This window comes from Neurospora hispaniola, assembly GCF_033458365.1.
Source record: "Neurospora hispaniola strain FGSC 10403 chromosome Unknown B0T23scaffold_2, whole genome shotgun sequence".
Lineage (NCBI taxonomy): Eukaryota > Fungi > Ascomycota > Sordariomycetes > Sordariales > Sordariaceae > Neurospora > Neurospora hispaniola.
Genome location: NW_026944407.1, coordinates 5,303,295 through 5,325,413, shown reverse-complemented (window position 1 = coordinate 5,325,413; position 22,119 = coordinate 5,303,295). Strand labels below are relative to the sequence as shown.

Here is a 22,119-nt window from a genome sequence, read left to right as displayed (position 1 = left end):
GTCACCAGAAGAATCTTCATGATAAACAGCCGCCAAATCGACAACCTCATTCATCATCCGAGGCGTCATCATGAGGAGAATCCTCATCGGAAGGATAAACAGGCCTGACACTGACATCGACATCCTTGTTTCCATCAAGAGAACCCCCAGCTTTTTCGGCATCGACATCGACGCCTTCAACAAGAGTCGGCTTGTTCTCCGGACTATTAGATCCAGAGAGGTGATATCTGTCTCCCTCGTCGTCGGCGTCTTCCGAGGAAGACTCTTCATCTAGAAACATCTCATCATCCGAAGACTGCTCGTCCTTGAAGAGTGTTGCGATTTCCGGGCTAGACATGCTGTCGCCTTCCGACCTGCTTTCCTCCTCCTGGCCGGGCTTTGGACTGGTGCTCTCCTTGTGCTCCAACATGGTTGACTGCTCGGGGATAGCGTCTTCCGACCGGGTTCCGTCCACCTCCCCAGACTCTGGGCTATCTCTCTCGATGTATCGCAAGATAGCTCTCCCACGCAACCCGGGGTTTTCCTCCCAAGGAAGCACTATGCTGCGATCCGTGTCAGAGTTCACGCTGCCCGACGGCGAGGGGCTAGCAGAAAACAGCACTGGTCCCAAGCCGCCTCCACTGTTCCGGACCGGCAGATCACCTGTAGATATCGGCATGCGTCTGGCGTCGTCGGCCCTGGTGCGGACCTCTTGGAAGCCACGTCGTTCCATCTCATTAAGCAGGGCCATGTCCATCAAATCCGCAGCCACGCCCGCATCCTCCACATACTTTGTTCCGCCGGCGCCAGCCTCATTGACAACCTTGAATTCTTCCTCCTCTGCGCACCTTTCAAACTCGATTTTCCTCTCCCTCTCCTTCCATACTTTCTCCTCAAGCTTGTTCCTCGACAACTTGTCCATAATCCTGAATAAGTCGTCCAACGCGTCTCGCGGAAATTCCAACACCCACCGCACACCCATTGGCTTTTGCTCCTCACTTACTTGCTCATACCCCAGCTCCATCGCGAGCCTTTGGACATTCTCCTCCATGTCCAAGTACCTTCTCATTCTCGCATCGATCGGATACTCCACATTCCCGCTCATCGACGGCCCCGCGCCACCGTGAATTTGAATAGCATCCACGTCCTCGAGTAGTCCAAAGACATCACTAGTTGTCTCTCCTAGCGCAGCCTGCAACTCCTTATCCCCCACTCCCGGCCTCCAAAAGTCAATTACCTTCAACCCCAGCACCCCTTTCTTCCAAACCGGAGCCCCCTTCCCACTCGTACCCACATCGAACCCCAAATCAAGATCCAGTCCCTCCGCCTCCTTCACCTCATGCATCCTCTCATCAATCCTGTACCGCACTATGACCCCCCTACACTTGTTCCTCTTATCCGCCACACACAGCACAACGCTCGTAAACTCCTTCTCCACCCACACGTCAAAATTGGGACGTCCAAATCCCTCCTTCGCCCCCGTTTTGGACGGATCCAACGCCCGCCAGCATTCCTTGTCTGCAATCAAGCACTCCGGCAATGCCTTCAACCCCATTTCATAGTCCCAGCCATCTGTCGTCGATAACCTGCCCATAAACGGGCGAAGCGCGTACCCTTGTTCACGGATACACCCCTCAAAATGTTGTAAATCCGCCGGATCTCGTCCGTCGCGCTCGAGGCTTCTCAGTTGCGCCATTTCCCCTCGCTTGCGGAGTTCGAATGCAATTCTTTCGCTTTCGGTGTCGTACTAAGGTTCCACCGAGTGTTGGTTCCTGTTGTTGTTGTTGTTGGAGGCAGAATAAGGAGGATAATTGAAGCCGTAGGGCGCCGCGTTGCGTGGCTTAGCTGCAGGAGGAGGAGGAGGAAAGGAAGGAAAAGGTAAATTGGAATCTCGAAGATCGGGAGAATAGATGGGGCGGGCATCTGGTGACGGGGCAGCGGAGTAGCGGGCTAAGCGGGCTGAGGGTCGAGAAGAGTCACGAGAGGAGGGGGAGGGAACTTCACGCTCGTCGAACGAGCTAGGTGAGCTGCCACGACGGCTGTTGGCCGCCAGGTTGGCGGCTCTGGCGGCAGCAGTGGCACGCTCAAAGAAACTGGGGGCGAAACCTGATGGAAAGCCCGTACGAGGAGGAAAACTAGCACGAAGAGAAAGGGGACAACGAGAAAAAGGACGAGGAGGAGAGCGATGACGAGGGCGAGGACGAGGTGAAGTAGAATGGGGAGATCGAAAGTGAGGACGAGGAGAAGATGGAAGATATGGAGGACTGGAAATAATTTGATTGCTGTCGGCACGGGAAGAGAGGGAAGGGCTGTAGTTCGTATTGTCTGTACCGGTCTCGTCGTCGATGCCCGCGCGTGTCAACGGCCGGCCACGCTCGAAGTCGTCGGCCCCGGTGGAAGAGGCGGAGCCCATTTTGGGTAGTTAGCTTGGTAGTTCCGAGTGTAGTGTGTGTTTGTGTGGTAAGTTGGGTTGGTTGTTTATGGTAGTCTTTTTGGTGAACTGATGTGGGAAGCAGATTGGAGCGATGCTTGTCTGTTGTAGTCGTGATCAATGATGTTGGGTATGTTGTTGAATGGACATTAACCAAGATTTAGCTGTGCAATATTGTGTGATGGTGTAGTTGCTGAAGGACGGTCAAATGATGGATTGGCGTAACACTTGATGTTGTGATGGTTGGTGACAGTGACTGGTGTGTGGATTAGGTTGGTAAAATCCTAGATTTCAACTTACTTCAGTTGGTGTCCAAGTTAGATGATTGTACTTTCCTTCAAGAACATCTGCCCTTTCTAGGGCCTCACAACCTTTTCTTAGCAAGAGGAGGAAAGTGGGAGGCAAACAGAACTTAAACCAGCCTGGTGGTGGCTCAGACTTTCCTCTGTTGGCCAGACTGCATTGCCTGCAAGAGCTCATGGTTCAAGGCTGGCAATTCCTCAAGGCAATGACCAGCATTGCATCTGCGACTTTGCGAAAATAGAACCCAGAGGAAACCTCCACCTGTGCCTGTGATACCTACGGGAAAGTCAGTTCTCGATTTTTATTTTTTATTTTTGAGGAAGGCCATGATGGCTTGATGCTGGCGAGCAGACATGGACATATTGTTCGAGGCTAGCATTATCTGGTCCAGTATTCTTTGCAAACAGATGCTAGAGATGCAGTGACTTCACATACGGTTGTCGTGGCAACAAAGCGGGAGTCAAAAGTGGACAGAGTCCAATGTTTTGATCACCATGCCATTCCTGGAAAAAGGGCATCACTCACTGTTCCAGAAAACAAAAGACAAAAAGGGTTCATGCAGGACAAATTTCCCCTGGCAGCGCCAAGACGGTTCATCCCCAGGATCATGGGTGGTCGACGTGGTGGGTATCCCTAGGAGACTTACTGACCAATCAGAAAACGGACCGGGAATCAGCGTGTAAGGTGGCCTCAACTCAGGTCCGTTAGCGTTTCGTTTCGTTAACAGTTAAAAGATAGTAAATAATCCGGAGGGTTAATTGATTGATTGATTGATGATGATGAAGTAGCAAAAGTGTCAACGAGAACTTATCAAGTGCTTATTCGTTTGTTAGATTGCTGCCCCTCGTTTCTGGAATTTGGAGTCTTTCAGTTGTGAAGATCACCTATCCCGTCCCCCGCCCGAGCTACAAGGCTACAACTGGATGACCTAGAGAGTCGACATTCCACTAACAGCCCGGAGCTGGAGCTTTGAGCAGAGGTACCGTCCGTTCCCGCTTGGTGACGCGCAAGCTCCGTCCCTCTACGGGAACCAACAACACCCAGGGCAGCAAGGGAAACGAACCCCTCCACCAACGAAACCACGTGGAACCTTCCATTGGAACATTCCCTCGTCCCTCGGCTACTTAGGGGTAGAACTACCTGCTCATTACACTGTGTCCATATCCAGAGAATTCAGTTGGGTCATTGCCGTCGCTGATTCCACCGAAGCCCGTCCGCCCCTAGAGGCAACCTTCAACAAACCCGCCGACGATCCAAGATGGCCGGGAAATCGAGATTCACCAAGCTCGACGCTTTTACAAAAACAGTCGAAGATGCCAGGATCAGGACAACATCCGGAGGCATCGTCACCATTGTCTCCCTGCTTGTTGTCTTGTTCCTCTCGTGGGGAGAATGGAGAGACTACAGGAAGGTGGTGATACACCCCGAGTTGGTGGTTGACAAGGGACGAGGTGCGCACATACTTAGCCCAACAACAGCAACCCATAGACAGTAGAGCTGGATAGTCAAGACAGATAGGAACAAGAGAAGCTGACCATGACGGAATCCCACAGGCGAACGAATGGAAATCCATCTCAACATCACCTTCCCCAAAGTACCCTGCGAACTCTTGACCCTCGACGTAATGGACGTATCCGGCGAGCAACAACACGGCGTCCAGCACGGCGTCAAGAAGATCAGACTTAGGCCCCAAAGCGAAGGAGGAGGCGAGATTGACGCCAAGATTCTTTCTCTGTGCGTTTTCCCTTACCCATCTCCCCCTTCCATTACCTATCACCAATAGCACCACCACTAACACCTCTTACCCAACAGCCACGCCGCCGACGAATCCGCCACCCACCTCGATCCCTCCTACTGCGGTCCATGCTACGGCGCCCCGGCCCCGTACAACGCCAAAAAGCCCGGCTGCTGCTCCACCTGCGAAGAAGTGCGCGAAGCCTACGCCCAAGCCTCATGGGCCTTTGGCGACGGCGCCACCATGGAGCAATGCCAGCGGGAGCACTACACGGAGCGGCTGGCCGAGCAGCGCCACGAAGGCTGCCGCATCGAAGGCGGCCTGCGCGTCAACAAGGTGATTGGCAACTTCCACATTGCGCCCGGCCGGTCCTTCTCCAACGGCAACATGCACGTCCACGACCTGGCGCAGTGGTGGAGCACGCCCGTCCCTGGCGGCCACTCCTTCAGCCACATCATTCACTCGTTGCGATTCGGTCCCCAGCTGCCTGACGACTTGGTTCGCAAGTTGGGTGGTAATGGGAAGAACACGCTGTGGACGAACCACCATTTGAATCCCCTGGACAACACCAAGCAGGAGACGGACGATCCGAACTACAACTTCATGTACTTTGTCAAGATCGTTCCCACCAGCTACTTGCCTTTGGGCTGGGAGAAGCAGGCGGCGCAGAACAAGGCGACTTGGGAGCAGGACCACAGTGTTGGACTGGGCGCGTATGGGTACGGATCAGATGGAAGCATGGAGACGCATCAGTATAGCGTTACCAGCCATAAGCGCAGCTTGACAGGAGGTGATGATTCGAAGGAGGGTCATGGTGAGCGGTTGCACAGTAGGGGAGGTATTCCGGGCGTGTTTTTCTCCTACGTAAGTCCCCCATACCTATCTGGGTGTGGATTTATAATATGGTGGTGGTGATGAGTGCTAACAAAGTGGGCCATAGGACATCTCCCCCATGAAGGTGGTCAACCGCGAAGAGCGCGCCAAGTCCTTCCTTGGCTTCTTGGCTGGTCTTTGCGCGGTCGTGGGTGGTACCTTGACCGTTGCGGCGGCGGTAGACAGAGGCTTGTTTGAGGGCACGGTGAGGTTGAAGAAGCTGAGGAGCAAGGATAACTAAACACATGGATATCTGCTGGTCAAGGGAGGTGAAAAAGCAGAGGTAGGTATAGATTGATGGGTTGGTTGTGTCTACAGGCGGGAGAAGTTGCAAATATTTCCTTTTTTTTGAGATTTATTGAAGTTTATCTGAATCTACTTGGGTACATACAGCAGAATTGTTCACGGTGCTAATTGATTTCCCTGCATGATGAGCGTCGCTGGTTTTGATGCGATGTGAACCTCCATGATACCCTCCCTACCCTATATCTGGACGAGTATACCCAAAGTAAAGGTCAGGCAGTTTCAAAACAAACTGAACCCCTTGAAACCACCATCCAAACCACCCTAACCCCAGCCCAAACGAACGAGCCCGACTACCCGGGACCCGGCCGGACGGTGTAAGCTACACTGCCTCTACAGGTACTCAAAGCACGCCGATGTGGACCCCCAGTCGGATCCGGGTGGGGCACGGATCGGAGGGATCGGTACGCAGCATGTGCCTGGCAGCTTGGAAGGTAGGTAAGGTAAGGAACAAGGTACCTGAAAAGGGCCGGAGAGTTCGGTCCGAAACAGGGGCCACCACGAGTCTGGATACGGACTGAATTCAATCTCGATCACTCATGACCCGATAGTCTGGGTCGTCATATTGTACACTGTTTTCTATGTATCTGTTTTCGTGAACAGCTCGATGCCTGTGTGCAGAGGAGGAGTGCCGCCGGTGTTGCGGCTGAAAACGTCAAACTCCACTCGCGAGACTGCCTAGAACAGGGCTGTGCAGTGCAAGTTGGCTGTTGGGTAGTGTACTTAACTACACTAAGCTCAGCAGGAAACTAAAAAACATTCGCCACGATTAGATCGGATTGATCGTGTTAGTTAAATCGGTTAAATCGGTTTGGATTGTTGGACATGAGGAGTGGCTAGATTATACTTTGCCCTTTTTTGAGTCGTTCGATCTTCTACGAGGTTCGTATGCTTTGGTTACCTACCTTGGTACATGTTTTGTGCCTGGCAGAAGTATGTTTTCGGCAGACAGCAGCTTGTTTGTCTTGTGTGTCTTGGCTTGGGTGTCTCTGGATTAAAGTTACCTCAGACATCGTCAGACCTCGCCATGCTTGCTTGTGATGGTTAACGTGGCAAATCACGATGAGGGTTCTGGTTTGGTTTGGGTAGAGCTGGAGGTACTTAGGTGTTACTCTGCCTTCTGTAGGTTCAGTTGCTCGGTTAGATCTCAGTTTGGATGTCTGAAGACTTCCATCGTGGGCAATTAGATGATGGAAGGCGCAAAGTGTTTTTGCATTGTTCTTGTAATTGAAGACGACATGTTGAATATCAGACAAGTTCGAGATTTAGCACCAGCAAACTGCAAGAAGCTGCATGGTAAAAGCTGCCTGATGGACCTTGAAAGGTATACATACTGTACTGTAGCAAATGACAGACCTGGACTCTCCCGCATTTTTTCTCCCTCTTCTTTGTCTACTTGGCAAAGACTCTCAGACTTTTAGACTTGGAGGATCTCGGTCTAGATTTTGATTTTCAAGCTGGAGATCTGAAAAGGATCGGGAAATCGGGTCGTTGCGACGGTGTCTCGTTCGTACCGGTGAGAGCAAGGAGAGAAAAAGAAAACAACAAAATCATAAGAAGACGAACGGATATCCCAAAAGGGCTTAGCGGCCATGGGAAAAAGATCCGAACTTCCCTTCTGTTTGGTGTCCAGTTCATCTCGTTTCAGCACTCGCATCGCAAAATGACAGCGCTGTGCGCATGGCATGCAGCACGCAGCGAATGATGCAGGTCCCGCTGAAGACTACATTGCGCTTTCGTGAGTGCTGCATTCAATGGAAATCGTGGAGAACCCCTGCCATGTTGAACTGTTGTTGTCCGTTTTCGTTGTCGCTGTTCTTTGCTTCTGTTCTTCCATTCTTTCCTTTTTTCTCTCTTTCCCTTGACGGTACTGCTGAGTTTGATCTCTGATGGCGACGTGGTGGCAAAACCCGTGTTTGCTCTCGGTGCAGTGGCTACAGGTAAGTACAAAGCGGCAGCGGCAGCGGCTATGCTTGTGTTAAGTTGACCACGACAGCGTCAGCGGCATTCTTGAGGAACGTTGGACAAGAAACGAAAGAGGTCATCAAAAGTGCTGATGAAGCCAAGAAGATATCATGGGTGTTCATCTCTACCAAAAGAGGTGCTTCATCTCCCTGCCGTGGCCTACCGCGTCCCTACTTATAAACCTCATCATAGGGCTCATTAACCAAGATCCCAGTGCCTCCAACCATCTCCCACGTGTAACCGGACGGGAAGGGGTCCCTCATTTCCAGTCTTCCATCAGTGCACGACATCGACACGAGATTGGGTTGGCGGGTTCTATCTATCCCTGTGCCATGTGCCACGAGGCAATGATGGAGGCAGCAAACAGATTTGCATGTGTTGTGTACCTCGAATTCTTTTTTTAATTGTTTTTGCCGTAGTCGTTTCGTTTCTTTTCTTGTCAAGTGTTGGTTGAGAGATTAGTGGATAGATGGATCGCATCGGGAATCCGATCGCGTATCATCCCGAGCGGGGCCGTCGGACGGTCGGCCGTGACTTGACTGATCAGTTTTGAGAGAAAACGAGATTTGGCCGAGCAAAAGGGAGAAAGGGACAAAGGCTTGACTCTGGGCGACGGATCAATGAGCGCTCATAACCGGAAGGCTTTCTGTAACTCTCTGCTCTCTCGCGGTCTACCTCTGGTTGCTACCGTGCCAACAAAAAAGAAAAGCCATGTGAAGCATCATCGACGTTGTTTCAACAAATCCCGAGCGAGACCGACAGTTCAAAAAATGCTTCATGCAGGAGAGATGGGCACCTGACAGCCAAACAATTTCCGGCCCCAAAGACGTGCATTTTCCGACCATAGGGGTTCTATTGTCTTATAAGCCGCAAGCAATGCCCCTGGTCGAGACGTCAAATGGGGAGACCAGGGGGCCGTTTAGGAGAAATGGACCACATCTAGAGTTGCTTGGCGCCATGCAAGAGGTTTGAGGATTTTGGAGTCATGTTGCACTGCTTTGAAGCATGACGGAACCCAACGGATGTGCTGGACATTCGAATGCGATGAGTACCTCTAGTGTACTATTTCTGTATCTATGTGCCACATTACATAGTGTATCGTGATGAGGGGGGCGCCATTGTGCCGTTGTCGGTGTGGTCAGGTCGGTCTAGTACCTCTATGAAAATACTGTATAGAGCCCCTACCTCTACCTATTGCGAGATGCATTTGAGGGGTCAAGAGATAGGCTGCCATGTATCAGAAGAGAGACGTGGAGAAAAGGGGGACCGGTGATGCCATTGCAGATCTTGGAGAGATGGGGCTTAATCCGGTGGATGTTGCGTGGTTTCGAGATGCAGATGTTCGACCGTTTCTGGAGATCAAGTCCTGGAGAGTGGAGGATACTTATCGAGTCGCTGGAGTTGACGACAAAGGAAAATCATGCATGGAAAATCACTGCAGTCAAGTTGTCGGTAGGTAGGTAGGTAGGTAGGTACCTACCTCTGGTTGTATTTTTCACGTAAGAGCGTGTATGTACCTACACTAGTACTCATTACCTTATGCAAGTATGTAGTACCTTACTAGCGAATGACAACAGTAAGAGGGTGTCTTGCATCGTCTTCCACAATCTCGAATGCTTTCAGGAACGTGAGGGAACGCCATCCACACAGCTATTCCTGTTCCACTCTAGCGCCCTTCATTTTTGGAACACAATTACAGACATGTTACCGTGAACAGCCTAGCCGCAATATTCGCCCGCCCATCCGGCCCACTTAATATCCCCAGATGAACCCACTCGATGCCCGAACGCTAGCGTGCTAACCAAAGGGTGTGCATCAGACGCGCTGAGACGAGGTTACAGTGGTGTCAGTTAGTGGGTGAAGGTGCCCCCGTCATTGGTCCCGTAGTGTTGGCCCGCTCGTGGCCTAACAGACCGTTTTTCTCAGGGACCCGCCAGACCCGTTCGTCCATGGATGCCTCTCTCTGCCCACAGAGATGAACTTCCCTTGAACCTTGAGAGAGTTGGGATGACAATTGCAAAGAACAAGCAAATGGGCTTCGAGATTCCCCAATTCCACTTTCTGCTCGCTCGCCCATGCATGTCCACTTTACTTCCATCCATTGTTACTTTTTCGACTCCATCGATGTCTTTTTGACTTTGTTGTTCCCTTTCCTCGGGCAAAACAACCGGTGTCCCCCTGTTTAATTCCTACCTTGTCTACCTACACTACCTTTTTTCCCTTCTCCTCCACGACTCGGAGTACCTTGGTGTCCCTGTCGTTGTCTTGTCTTTTTTTTTCTTTCATCCCTAGAGGTACCCGACCCTCACTACCACCATCACTTGCAAACCCTCGAGGTCCCCCTCCTCCTCCTCCTCTATACACACGTCTCCTCCCATTCTTCCTACCTAACCTAGGAGAATACCAAGGACGACATCCATTCGCTTCCAGTCGAGAGCCGAACGAGAGACGAGCGAGTCAATCCGAGAGCCGAGTCGCAATTCCTCAACCACCTTCACTACCCTCGGCCATCATATCCTCGACAAAAACCCCCCCGTCCGAATTAAATTATAGTCACTCGTTGTCGATCGCTGCGACTCCCCGTCCACCAGATTCCAGTCCACCACACCCCCCCCCCCATGGGCCACTGCTAGGACTGATTCGCTGTCGTCCCGTCATCGTCGACCTACCTCACCAAGCACGACAGCTACCCCGTGTCAGGTCGACCGTTCGAATGCGCCCTTCTCCAGCATCGGAAAACCTGCTTTGACGCACACCACCCGACACTCGCTTGCCACCCCCCTCCATTCTCGAACGAGTCCATTCGACGAAAGGGGAGAATAGGGATCCTCGAGTCCCTGCATCTGCATTACTATCCGGGATACCCACCGATTCTGCCTGTCCTCGAACTCGACGACGGCAACAACGCTCGTTGAACCACACGGCCTAACCACAGACCAACACCACGCTCGCTACCTGTCCGTCGTTCAAACTCGACCTCCTCATACTTGATGCACCGTCTTTAGTTCGAAATCTACACTTTCGACTCTCGCTGTGACGTTGCGGCCTCTTGGCCGACTCGCCAGAATCCGACCTTTATACTCGGATCCATACCCACCGACTTAGGAAACTTCTCTCGGCCTTCTCGACTTCTTACGGAACAAACATCCAATGGGTTCCGACACGGCCGACACAGAATCCATCATGTCGTCCACACCACGCCGTCCAGCGCAGCTCGACATACGGTCCAAGTCAGCAATGTCCGTCTCAAGGCCACTGAGATCCCCTCGACTCCATGTCGCCGGCGAGGCGCCCCCGGAGCTCTCCCCTCTGGATGCTTTTGCCATGCAGAGCCGGCTGCTTGCCAAACAACTTGAAGAGAGCGCAAGGCAGGGCCGGCGCTTGAGCCGTTTGCCGCCTCTAACTACCGATAGCCCGTTAATTGTACAAGGCCGTTCCGAATACTTTCGCTCCCTATCCCAAGACTCTGGAAGCGATGAGGCTTACACACCGCAGCACAACGTCGGCCTGGGCCTGAGACACGAGGTGGACGAGGACGTGAGCAACCGACCCAAGTCGATGCACCCGCGCATGAGCCGCATCCCACCCACCCCAATCGAGTCGTCCGTTCCGATGCCCGCTCGACCGAACCTCGATGCCGAAAGCGTAGAAGGAGAGATCTCTTTCGGAATCGGAGCCCGTAGGGAGGAATCGCCCCAGCCCCTCGACCGCAGCCCCGAAATTGAGCGACGATCGGCTTCGGCCATGGGAACCCGAGAGAGCATGGCGCGCTCACCACCGTCGGCACCGACTTTGACTCGGGCTATGACTTCGCCGGAGCACGTACAGGGTGGCCTGCTGCCACCTCGCCCTTTGTTCCCCAAGCGATCCTCGAGCATGATGTCTTCGCCCCTGGAACCGACTGACGAGGATGGGCTTGGTTCGTTGGGAACATCGTTTCACTCTCAGGTCTCTCAGGGTTCCCGCAAGATGTCTACCAGCAGCAGCATCCTGTCTCCTATGGGCCGCAGTCAACGGTCGCCCTCTATTGCATCGGACATGTCCGGACTGCAAAAACCATCTATGAACTTGTCCATGCCCATGAGTCGGGCAGAAACCCCCTCCTTCGAGTTTCCAGCTCGCCAGCCGTCTTCTGACAGCCATGCGTCGTTTGTCTTGGTTGATAATGAGGCGCATACCCCGGTCAGCATGAACGGCGATGGTTTCCCTGACCCTGACGGTAACCACTCCTTCCACAATGTGCAGTTCACATTGCCACGAGGAAAGTCAGTTCGGCGGGCGGAAGACGAGAGGCCTGAGTTTGGTACGCCCCTTAGGCAGGTCACTACCAACGAGCAGCCTCCGTTGCCTAGCTCAAATGAGCTTCTCCCCCGTGCTCACGTATCCGGACAGCTTCCTCCATCGCCATCGAGCTCAGTAGGACCTCGCCTATCCGAAGACCGCCTCAGGCAGATACCATCCGAGCAAAGCAAGGTAAGCCTCGAGGTCCCCAGGTCAGCTTCAACACGGCAACCGTCGCCAGAAGCCATTGGTCGCCTCTCAACAGACAGTGCCCTCGAGCGCGCCCGACCGTCAACGTCTCCAACACCCGATAGCAATCAAAACAAGACGGCCACACCCACGGCCACCCCAACGTCGACAGCAGCACCCTCCATCGCTGCTACGCACGATACAGCAGCCACCCTCACAGCTACACGCTCTCTAGGCCAAGCCACCGGCCATCAGACCATGGCCGAAATGACCGCCGAAGAGCACGTCTCCAAAGCCGTTGCTCTGCACGAAAAGGGTGCACTGCAAGAATCTACGTGGCATCTCCGTCACGCGGCAAAACAAGGCCATCCCACGGGTATGCTGCTCTACGCCCTCGCCTGCCGACACGGATGGGGTATGAGACCAAACCAACGCGAGGGAGTAGAATGGCTCAGAAAGGCCGCGGCAAGTGTCAATTTGGAATTACAGCAAGATGACGACAAGACAAAGGAAGGAAAGTCGGTGGATAAGGTGGAGCACAAGGCGAGAAAGGCGCAGTTTGCGTTGGCGCTTTACGAGTTGGGTGTGTCTCATATGAATGGGTGGGGAATTGAGCAGGACAAGGTTTTGGCGTTGAGGTGTTTTGAGATTGCCGGGTGTAAGTCTTCTGTCTCTTCTGGTGTGAGGGTTTCCGAGAGGGAGTCGATTTGCTGACAAGGAAACGATATAGCGTGGGGCGACGTGGACGCTCTAGCGGAAGCTGGGTTCTGCTATGCCCAGGGTATCGGATGCAAGAAGAACTTGAAGAAGAGTGCCAAGTATTACCGAGAGGCGGAGGCCAAGGGAATGAGTATGGTTGGAAACAGCTGGTAAGTTTTTATCCTCGTGTTTCTCACTGTCTTCGAGCTGGGAATATGGGATAGGGAGGCTGACAACAAGGAACAGGATTCACAAACCAAAATACGCCGATGATCCGAAAGACGGGAAAGACTCGAAACACTCACGCAACAAGTCCAAGTCTAGGAAAACGCTGTTTGGGTGGAACCATTCTTGAGCGTTCTCACAGCACGACGGTTCCCAATTATCTTCGACTATACCCGGCACTTTATTCTTGGTTAGGTTCTCTTCGCCATCTGGCCCGGTAGGGCATTCATTTGTCGACTTCCAACACTCAAACTTGGAATCTTTCCTCAACTGACGATAACGACAATGCATCTCAATCCCATCTAACACAAAAACAAGCACCAAATACCCATTCCATATACCCACAACCCGTTTATACATACACCCCCCCTTCTCCTCTATACAGCATACAAAAATTCCCATCCGGTTGGGCCATCGTTTTGAGAGTCTTCGGAAAAGGAGTTACAAGGCGCTGGGTGCATGGCTACGGGGCGTTGTTGTTGTTGCTACTGCTGTTGAGTGCTTCCGCTGTGATTTTGTACGGCGGACAGCTCGATTTCTCTGTGCATTTACATTTACATATTCTTTCCAAAAACTCTGTACGTTATGAGCAACATTCGCTTTTTTTCCTGCTTGTCCTTTCCTCCTGTTTGAGTGTTTTCTTTTTCTTCTCTTCTGGTTTCCCCTTCGTGTTTTATACCTTCGCTTTTTCCTTTTTTTTTTTTTTTTTTTTCTTCTCTCCGTTTTCGCTTTTTCTTCTATGTTCACTTTTTCTTTCTTTGTATCATTTCGGTGGTGGGGAGGGTTTGAAGAAAAAAACGTTCCATTTCTTTTCTTTTTTTTTTCATCCAAGCCAAGCGAGGAGCGGAAGATCGCAGGCAGGCAGGCGGGCGGGCAGGCATAGTAGAGCGCAAGGACAGAGGGGAGTCAGTCAGTGGAAGGACGAGGCAGAACAAAAAAAAAAAAAAAAAAGACGAAGGGCTTTTGCATATATTTCATCTCGCCATTTAGACAAGGACATCATTACACAATGTGTCGCTGTATTTTTTTCGAAGAAAGACTAACTCGATTCGCCTCTGTTGTCCGTGAAAGGACCAGAGGCAGAAAGGAGTAAGGTATTTGGCGCAAATAGCTCGCCCGGATTTTCTTGAGAAAGCAATTTCTTCTTCTTTTTTTTTCTCGTCATTTTGGGGAAGAAGCAAAGTGGCTTTGATTTATTGATACCTAGCCTGGCCGCCGAGAGTAGGAGGGGTGAAAGTAGGAGGAGGAAGAGGAGAAATTACAAATACATCAGACAGTCAGACAGACAGCGAGACATATACCAAGTGGAAGTTGCGGGGGGTGAAGCTGAGAGAGAGGGGAGAAGAGAGAGAAAAGGAGAATGGAAGCATTTTGAAAGAAGAACAAAAAGCAAATATTTCGCATCTACACTAAAGCTGCGGTGACTGGGAATTGCCTCCACTTGTCTTTATGTATACCTACCTATGCGAATTATCATTCATTTTGATGTGACTACGGCATTGTACTCGGTACTACTCAATACTACCTACTTGAGAAAGAAGGCCGATGTAAAGAGGATAGAAACGGTGAGCATGGTAGGTCCATAGTACTTAGGCCAGGCCAACCAAATCAGTACCGTATCAATACAGCCAGCTTGTAATCAATAGGTCATCACCACATTTAAGAGAAAGGAAAGTATGTTCTAGTTGTCATTATCTCTTACCCCATCTTGGAGGCGTCGACCTTTCTGTCTAGCAATCATGCACAAGAGAGCTATTTTAGGGCCCGTAACCCAGATCATGGCTGAAGCTCCAAATCGCTTATCTCATTCGTTGTGATCATCCATCCAGCCTCGCTCCTCGTCGTGGCGCGGAGCGTTTCGGCATGGACAACGTTTATCACTCGACCGCGGCCCTCTATGTATCAACCTCCATCTTGTCACCGCTCGCCGGCGTCTCCTCTGCCAGCTCCACCACACTGATATAATTCCCCATTTCCTCCTTCTTGATCACCTTCTCATTGAGCACCGCCGTCGTGCCCCTCTTGAACTTGTAACTCTTGAGCTTCTGGGTCCTCTCGTTTGGCTTAACGAAACCTCTGTGCAGCGTCGTCTTCTCGGGCGTGATCACCGCCAAATCGACATTACTTCCCGAGCCCAAATCGTTCCAGATACCCGCCTCGATCGCCTGGCTGCACAACTTCATGGCCTCCTCCTTGTTCAGCTGGGGCTTCCACTGCGTCTCAAAGACGGACATGGCCGCCAATGAGCCGGAGCCCATGGTCACGTAGGGGAGCTTGTCGGTGGAACCGTGCGCGTGCACGGTGAAAAGGTGGGTGCCGGTCGGGTCGACGCCCGCAACGACGAGGTACGCGCCAATGTGACCTTGGTACCGGAAGAGGTGCTGCTTGAGCATGGTCATGCACGTCACGACGCGCGGCTTGCGGCCGGTGGACAGAGAGTGCAGCTCCAGCTGGGACGAGATCAGGGCCGTGGTGAATTCCGTGTCGGCGGCGGTACCGGCACCAGCGCACCAGATGTTGGGGGCGATGAAGTGCAGCTTTTCGCAGTTCTTGTCGGCGACGATGGGACCGGACGTGGCACGGGTGTCGGCTGCGATCTGGGAGGAGGGACAAGTAGTTAGTGAGCTGTTGCTTGGGTAGATGGAAACATGGGGTGTGGTGACAGCTAGGTAGCTGTGGCATGCAGGGTGTGATGTATGATGGAGGAGGGACAGAATGACGCTGTACTCACAACTACACCACCGTCGTAAATGCAGCCCACAATGGTTGTTCCTGTGCTGGTGGCCTTGGGAAGCGGAACGCCACGGGCGTGTAGCGCCGCATTGCGGTTGTAGTTGGAGAAGTCGAAGCCGGGCATGGTTTCGGCTTGGGTATTAGTTGATGGCTATGTATGTATGTATGGGATCGTGAGGGTGTCGTGAAATCGGCGGCCTGCTGTTGGTTGTGGGCGTGGCAGGAAGAGGCGGCGGAGCTGTTTGCCGCAAGGTCGTCGTGGATAGGTTGATGGATGACGGGAAGTGACTGGAATGGGGGGCAAGTTGGTGATGTTGCTGTTGATGTTCAGTTGTACAGTTGATAGGTAGAGGTAGCTGATGACGAGGCTAGAAGCTGCCTTCCTCTCTAGGCGGGCGGTTGTTGCTAGGTTGGTTGCCCGCCTCCAGGTCCTCCCCCACTGAAAGCTGCCCACTCTTGTCCACTGAGAGCTTGCTGCCCTGCCGGCCGAGCGCACTATGGTACCGCGTAGACAGGGCTGCCAGGGTTAGTGGTGACCACAACCCAGGGTTATCTGTGGTAATGGCCCAAAGCTCCTCCACACGTGATGAGGTTTAACCCGATCAGGCTAGACTCACATCATACTCTCACGCTGTTGTTGCAGGGGTTGGGTGATAGCTTGGCTCACCCGGACACGGGCACACGGCAGGCAAAGATGTCCGCCGCGGCCCTTCTCAGAAAAATCATGGGTCGCGTCTTCTTCTTGGTTCCCGTCTGACGTCCAATGCGTCAGTCTCCAATTTGAAAGTCAAAGGTTAGGTCGGCTCAGGCAGAGCACTCACCACTGCGAGACAGACTTCCTTGGAGGACACCACAACCACCACATCGCCATACTCTATTGTTGTGGAGCGATTTTTTGTCGCCATTTATTTTCCTCTTTTTTTTTTTTTTTTTTTTTTTTTTTATTGTCGTCAACCGCATCCCATACCCATACCGGCATTATCGAGCTGGTCAGTTTCCAAAGTCAACAGACTATCGACAACCATCCAGCCGACTCTCCATTTTTAATCCAAACACACCACCAAATCCACTTTCACGCACCATCCACTTCCACCAACACTCGAGGTACCTTGTAGTGCTGGGAGCATAGAATATACCGACCTTCGAACGACGATAGCTACCGTGTCGCCGTCTTTCGTCGGCCAAGTCACTTCGACCGACGCGCTTCTTTCCCCGCCGCGCATTCGTCACACCACAAGGCCCTTGGCCCAATGCCATCCGACTTTCGGTGATATAAATCCAGTACACCGAGACTACAACAATTGCAATCAGTGGTAGAGGTGCCTCCAGCTACCATGGCGTTCGCCTTCGGAAACCAGTCCGGCGCGGCTGGCGGCGTTACAGAGGGTCCTGCTCTCGAGGTCATCCAGACAGAGGCATGTATTGTTGCGCGCGACACCTCCCTCCCCTAGTCTCATGCTAACTCACTGTCCTACCAGGGCCTCGGCTTCCTTGCTCTCAAAGGTGAGGCCAAAGTCCAACTGACTTCGAAATGGAATCCTCCTCCGGCCCCGACGGCATCCCTCCTCAGCATCGCCCAGCACAAGGGCCTTGTAGCCGCAGCAGGTCCCGATGCCTTCATAATCTCCACTACCGAATCCGTACGAAAGGCCTTCGAGGCCGAACAGCCCGCCGAGGGCGACATCCGACCCTTCACGCCCCAAGCCACCATCCCTATGCCCCTCCGCGTCTCGCAGCTTGCCTTTACTGCCGACGAGAAATATCTTATTTTGTCCGCCGAGGAGGGTGGTGGCCTGGCAGTTTACCATGTCGATGCCCTTAGCAACGGCACTACCCAGTCCGCTTTTGAGATAAGCACCAACGGCGAAGCGCTTCGTTCCCTGATACCCAACCCGGCACCCGAGTTCGCCCACTTTTGCGCAGTTATCACCACCAATGGCAATCTATACATGGCCAACCTGAACGAACGTCAACTTGTCTCGGGAGCCAACGGCCCAACGTTACGGTCCCAGGTTAGCTGCGCGTCATGGAGTACTCGAGGAAAGCAGCTGGTGGCAGGCATGGCGGACGGTTCCATCATCCAGATGACCCCAGACGGTGCCGAAAAGGCGCATATTCCAAAGCCCCCCGGCGTGGGAGACTACCACGTATCTTCGCTGGCATGGCTCGAGAACCATGTGTTTTTGGCAATTTACAATCCCGCAAGCGGCCAAGATCCGTCTGTGTACTACGTTATCACACGCCAGCAGCAGGCAAACGGGCAAGCCACCTTTACCTACAACAAAATGACAGACCCCGTCGAGCCATTTGGGGCGGAAAAGGCTCCCCATCATTCAGTATTGCGGTTGAAGGACTTCCCTCCGAGTCTCACCGATCTTCTTCTGGTGTCTTCTACTGCGACCGAGAGCATTGGACTTCTTACCCGCTCAAAGACCCCTTTGGCAGCCGACAAACCGGTCGTCAATGCCTTTACCACAACGGAATTCGCCGATGACACCAAGCGTGCGCTTCTCCCTATGAGTGAGGATATGACGGAAACCTTCCCTGTTGGTACTGCGCTTGACCTGTCCGCTAAGGACAAGGTATATAAGCCCATCCCCACGGACGAAATCAACGAGTCCCCAGGTCCTCTGCCCGGCCTCTGGGTACTGAATAACGACGGTGTCCTCTCGGCTTGGTGGATCGTTTACAACGACTCGATTCGTAACGGGACCACGTACCCTGGTCTCGCCGTCATGGATAGCAACAAACCTGCGCAGCAAGCACAACCTCAACCTACGTTTGGCGCTTCTACTACGACTGCACCGGCGTTTGGCTCTTCGGCGTTCGGTGCTGCTCCATCTCTCGGGGCCAAGACGTCCCCTTGGGGAGGTGGCGGTGCGGCAGCCCCGGCATTCGGCTCCAGCAGCTTTGGAAGTGCTCCAGCTGCTGCTGCTCCGGCTTTCGGCGCCCCAAGCGCGCTTGGAGGCCCAGCGGCGGCTCCTGCTTTTGGCCAGTCATCCATGATCGGAATGGGGGTTAAGGCCTCTCCATGGGCCTCTGGTGGTACCAGCACTGGATCTGCGGGAACTTCAGGTAAGGTCTTTGGCGGCGGTGCTGCCTCGTCATCCGGTGGGTTTGCTAGCTTTGCGAGTACGCCTACTCCCTTTACTAGTTTTGCAGGGAAGTCGGAAGGCAGCGCATTCGGTTCCCTCGCCGGTAACAACTCCGGCGGAAGTATTTTTGGGTCAAAGCCCGCTGAATCGAAGAGCATTGAAGTTTCGATGGATTCTGACACAGCGTTCCCTCCTCCTGCTGCGAAACCCGCGGGAGGTTCCGCTTTTGGATCATCCCCCTTTGTGCTTGGAACTACTTTCAAGGCTGACCTCAAAACTGCCAACGACAACGAGGAGCCTTCAGAGAAGAAGGGTGCATCTATGTTCGGTAGTGGATTCGGTCTATCACTGAGCGAGCCTGCCGCCGCGGAAACCAAGGATGAGACTATGGAGAGCGCGGCTCCTACGCCTGTTACCGAGAAGCCCAAATCGATCTTCAACGTGGAATCCACGACCCCCGCCGGTACCCCTGCCTCCAACAACATTTTTGGTGCTCCCAAGCCCCCTGGCAGTGGTCTCTCCAATGTGTTCGGCGCGCCCAAGACCGAAGAGTCCAAGCCCAAGCCGCTCACCGATCTGTTTGGAAAGCCTAAGACCGAGGAAGTTGCGGCCAAGCCTAATCCGTTTGCCGCTCCTCTCAAGTCTGAGACGAAGCCTAACCCGTTCGCGGTGCCCCTTAAGTCGGAGGCGCAGCCCAAATCGTTTGCGGATGCTCTTAAGTTAGCGGCGTCCCCCAAGGCCAAGGAGGAAGATACAGAAAATAAGGAGAACCTAGCCAATATTTCGGAGGTACCCGAGACTACTAGTAAGACGGACTTCCTTCCCAGCGAATCATCAGCATCTTCAATAGCTGACCCACTAGAAACAGGATCCAAAGCTGAAAGCGATGAAGCTCCTCTGCCACCGGATTTCTTATCGAGCAAGGCCAAGCCTACCAGTAAGAAGGCGGAGGCTGCTCCACTGCCTCCCGATACCCCAAGTAAGGCCCAGGATCTTCCCAAATTGCCTCCTGTCCCTTGGAGCCCGAGCAAGGAGGAGGAAGGTGAGGCTGAGGAGGAGGAGGAGGAAGAGGAGGAGGAAGAGGAGCACGATGAGAACGAGGAGGGTTATGAGGACGAGGAAGAAGAAGAGGAGGAGGAGGAGCGTGGTAGTGAAGAAGACGAGGAGCGGAGCGACGAAGAAGAGGATGAAAACAGTGATGAGGATGAGGATCGCTCGGAGGTGGGCAGTGAGGGTAGCGGTGTCGATGTCTCTAAGGAACTCGACCAGACAACTATGTCCGTCCACTTCGAAAACGGAAGCCCACGTTACCAATCCCGAAACATTTTCGGCAAGAGCAACAACAACATGGGGGCGAGCACATTCTCTAACATTTCCCGCTCCGAGGCGGAGCCACAGAGTCGTTCCCTCTTTGGCGAGGCGAACAAGAATGCGCCCCCCTTGTTCTCCAAGCCTTCAGGGCCTTTCGACTCTCCCAGCCCCGTTCGCAGCACGCAAACCGCCCAGCCCAGCCTTTTCAGGCCACAAGAGGGACCCCGGACTGCCAGCACCCCCGTCTTCAACAAGAATCAGCTCTTGGGCGCCAGCACCACCCCCAAGGGCCCTCCACCAGTCGACCCCAACGTGGCTGCCCAGCGCAAGTTCGCCGCCAAGAAGGAGGCCGAAGCCCAAGCGCTCGTCGACCCCGAAGACGAAGGCATCCAACAACTGCTTGCCGCAGAAGTTGAGCCTACCCTAACCATGAACGAGTTCCTTGTCGTCGACTCCAAGCTCGAAACGTACCATGCCCCCTCTTCCAAACCCTCCTCCGAGGTCCCCGCAGCCGTCGAGACTTTGTGGCGGGATATCAACCGCATGGCTGACCGCCTCGGTCTCAACTCGCGCTCTTTGGCATCATTCATCCTTGGCCATACAAAGTTCGCCAAGGCAGGTGGGCGCACAAAAGAAGACCTCGAAAACCCCGAGGACTGGGTCCTCGTCGAAGCTTCAGAGCTGACCAAGCTCATCGACGGCCAGTTGGCTCGGGAGTTGGAAGAAGGCCGCATCAAGGACATAGCCGAGACGCAAGCGGCGCTCGACAAGGTATCCCGCGAACTCAGAACCATGCGCGCCAAAGAGGAAGACATGCGCAAGCTCTTCGCTGCCCAAACAGACCCCGAACAGATCGCCACTATCAGAGCCCAGCCGCTCAGCAGGGAGCAGAGCGTGCAACAGATAGAACTTCGCCGGTCGTATGCCCAGTTCGCAAAGCAACTCGCAGAAGCCGAGGAGGCCTTGGTCCTACTAAGGACCAAAATCGCCGCCAGGGCCGCAGAAAAGGGCGCCGTCTCTCTCGCCGGTGCCGCAAAGGTACCCACCGTTGAAGCCGTCATGAAAACCATTCAAAAAATGACGACCATGGCTGAGAAGAGGAGTGGCGACGTCGATCTCCTGGAGATGCAAATCCAGCGCCTCAAACTCTCCCAATCCCAATCGCGAGAAGGGGGGTCAGCAGCAGAGAGCAGAGAAGGCACTCCTACACCTACACATAATCCACTCAAGGCCAGCACATCCAGCTTGAGAAGTTCAACGACATTTACCCCCAGAGACTCAGTTAGAATCGAGCTCTCACAATCACACTCCCCTGGCGCTTTCTCGGCGTCGGTCAGGAGCAACACCACCGCCACGACGCCTAGCCCAAGTCCAAGGAAGAAGATATCGATGTTTACGGAAGAGGAGAGGAAGGAGATTAGGGCGCGAGAGGCGAGGAGGAAGGGTAAATTGGCGCTGTTGAGGAAGGCATTGGAGAAGCAAGGACCGAGGGTGGAGAGGCTGAGTGATGATTGATTGACTGACTGACCGACTGATTTTGTTGGATTTTCCAGTCTTGTGTTTGTTTGTCTGTTCATGTCAGTTCAAGTTGTCAGTGTCGGTTGGTGATGGTGGACGGGTGGCTGAATGACTGACTGGGGAGTATAAGGAGTTGGAACATGAGGCTGTATTGATTAGTGGTAGGGTTAGTATATCGAGATCTGATGAGAGTGAAAGAATGGCAAGAGGAATGAAGAAGTAAGAATTACCAGAAAATGGCTCTGAAATACGCGTGATATATTCAACGAGAATTCTGTACATGAAACTGATGCGAGTTTCGATGTTGATGTGTCACTATTAGGGTACTGATGGGCTATGTAGGCATGCACTTGGGTGCGTAGTGTAACTATAGACTGAGATTAGGGTACCAAGTCTAAGTGGTTTTATGAAGTATAAGGTGTGTGCGAAGTTACCCAACATTGCAGTCAATACCTGTCAAGATCATCATCACTTCGTCA

The 22,119-nt window shown here is 53.2% G+C and overlaps 5 protein-coding genes across 5 annotated transcripts; 3 read left to right on the top strand and 2 right to left on the bottom strand.

Moving 5' to 3' along the window:
* Positions 1-46: 46 nt before the first annotated feature.
* B0T23DRAFT_439266 (uncharacterized protein) lies at positions 47-2,619 on the bottom strand (the record flags this gene model as incomplete). The annotated part of the gene is made up of 2 exons (XM_062840682.1): positions 1,739-2,619; positions 47-1,522 (listed from the first exon to the last, which is right to left on the bottom strand). The coding sequence occupies exons 1-2, from the start codon at positions 2,390-2,392 to the stop codon at positions 47-49; spliced, it is 2,130 nt and encodes a 709-aa protein (XP_062696326.1). The 5' UTR covers positions 2,393-2,619.
* A 1,352-nt stretch (positions 2,620-3,971) lies between these two features.
* B0T23DRAFT_403112 (endoplasmic reticulum vesicle transporter-domain-containing protein) lies at positions 3,972-5,562 on the top strand (the record flags this gene model as incomplete). Its single annotated transcript, XM_062838745.1, has 4 exons — positions 3,972-4,164; positions 4,267-4,447; positions 4,526-5,312; positions 5,389-5,562. 4 exons carry the CDS (start codon positions 3,972-3,974, stop codon positions 5,560-5,562), a joined length of 1,335 nt encoding a protein of 444 aa, XP_062696325.1.
* A 5,210-nt stretch (positions 5,563-10,772) lies between these two features.
* Positions 10,773-13,113, top strand: B0T23DRAFT_310763 (uncharacterized protein; the record flags this gene model as incomplete). The annotated part of the gene is made up of 3 exons (XM_062834604.1): positions 10,773-12,717; positions 12,790-12,928; positions 13,005-13,113. The coding sequence occupies 3 exons, from the start codon at positions 10,773-10,775 to the stop codon at positions 13,111-13,113; spliced, it is 2,193 nt and encodes a 730-aa protein (XP_062696324.1).
* Positions 13,114-14,750: 1,637 nt separating this feature from the next.
* Positions 14,751-16,025, bottom strand: B0T23DRAFT_100192 (proteasome subunit beta type 7 precursor). The gene is made up of 2 exons (XM_062831684.1): positions 15,715-16,025; positions 14,751-15,580 (listed from the first exon to the last, which is right to left on the bottom strand). The coding sequence occupies exons 1-2, from the start codon at positions 15,838-15,840 to the stop codon at positions 14,879-14,881; spliced, it is 828 nt and encodes a 275-aa protein (XP_062696323.1). The 5' UTR covers positions 15,841-16,025; the 3' UTR covers positions 14,751-14,878.
* Positions 16,026-16,650: 625 nt separating this feature from the next.
* Positions 16,651-21,984, top strand: B0T23DRAFT_334597 (uncharacterized protein). The gene is made up of 3 exons (XM_062835781.1): positions 16,651-17,131; positions 17,195-19,616; positions 19,680-21,984. The coding sequence occupies exons 1-3, from the start codon at positions 17,051-17,053 to the stop codon at positions 21,635-21,637; spliced, it is 4,461 nt and encodes a 1,486-aa protein (XP_062696322.1). The 5' UTR covers positions 16,651-17,050; the 3' UTR covers positions 21,638-21,984.
* The last annotated feature ends 135 nt before the right edge of the window (positions 21,985-22,119 follow it).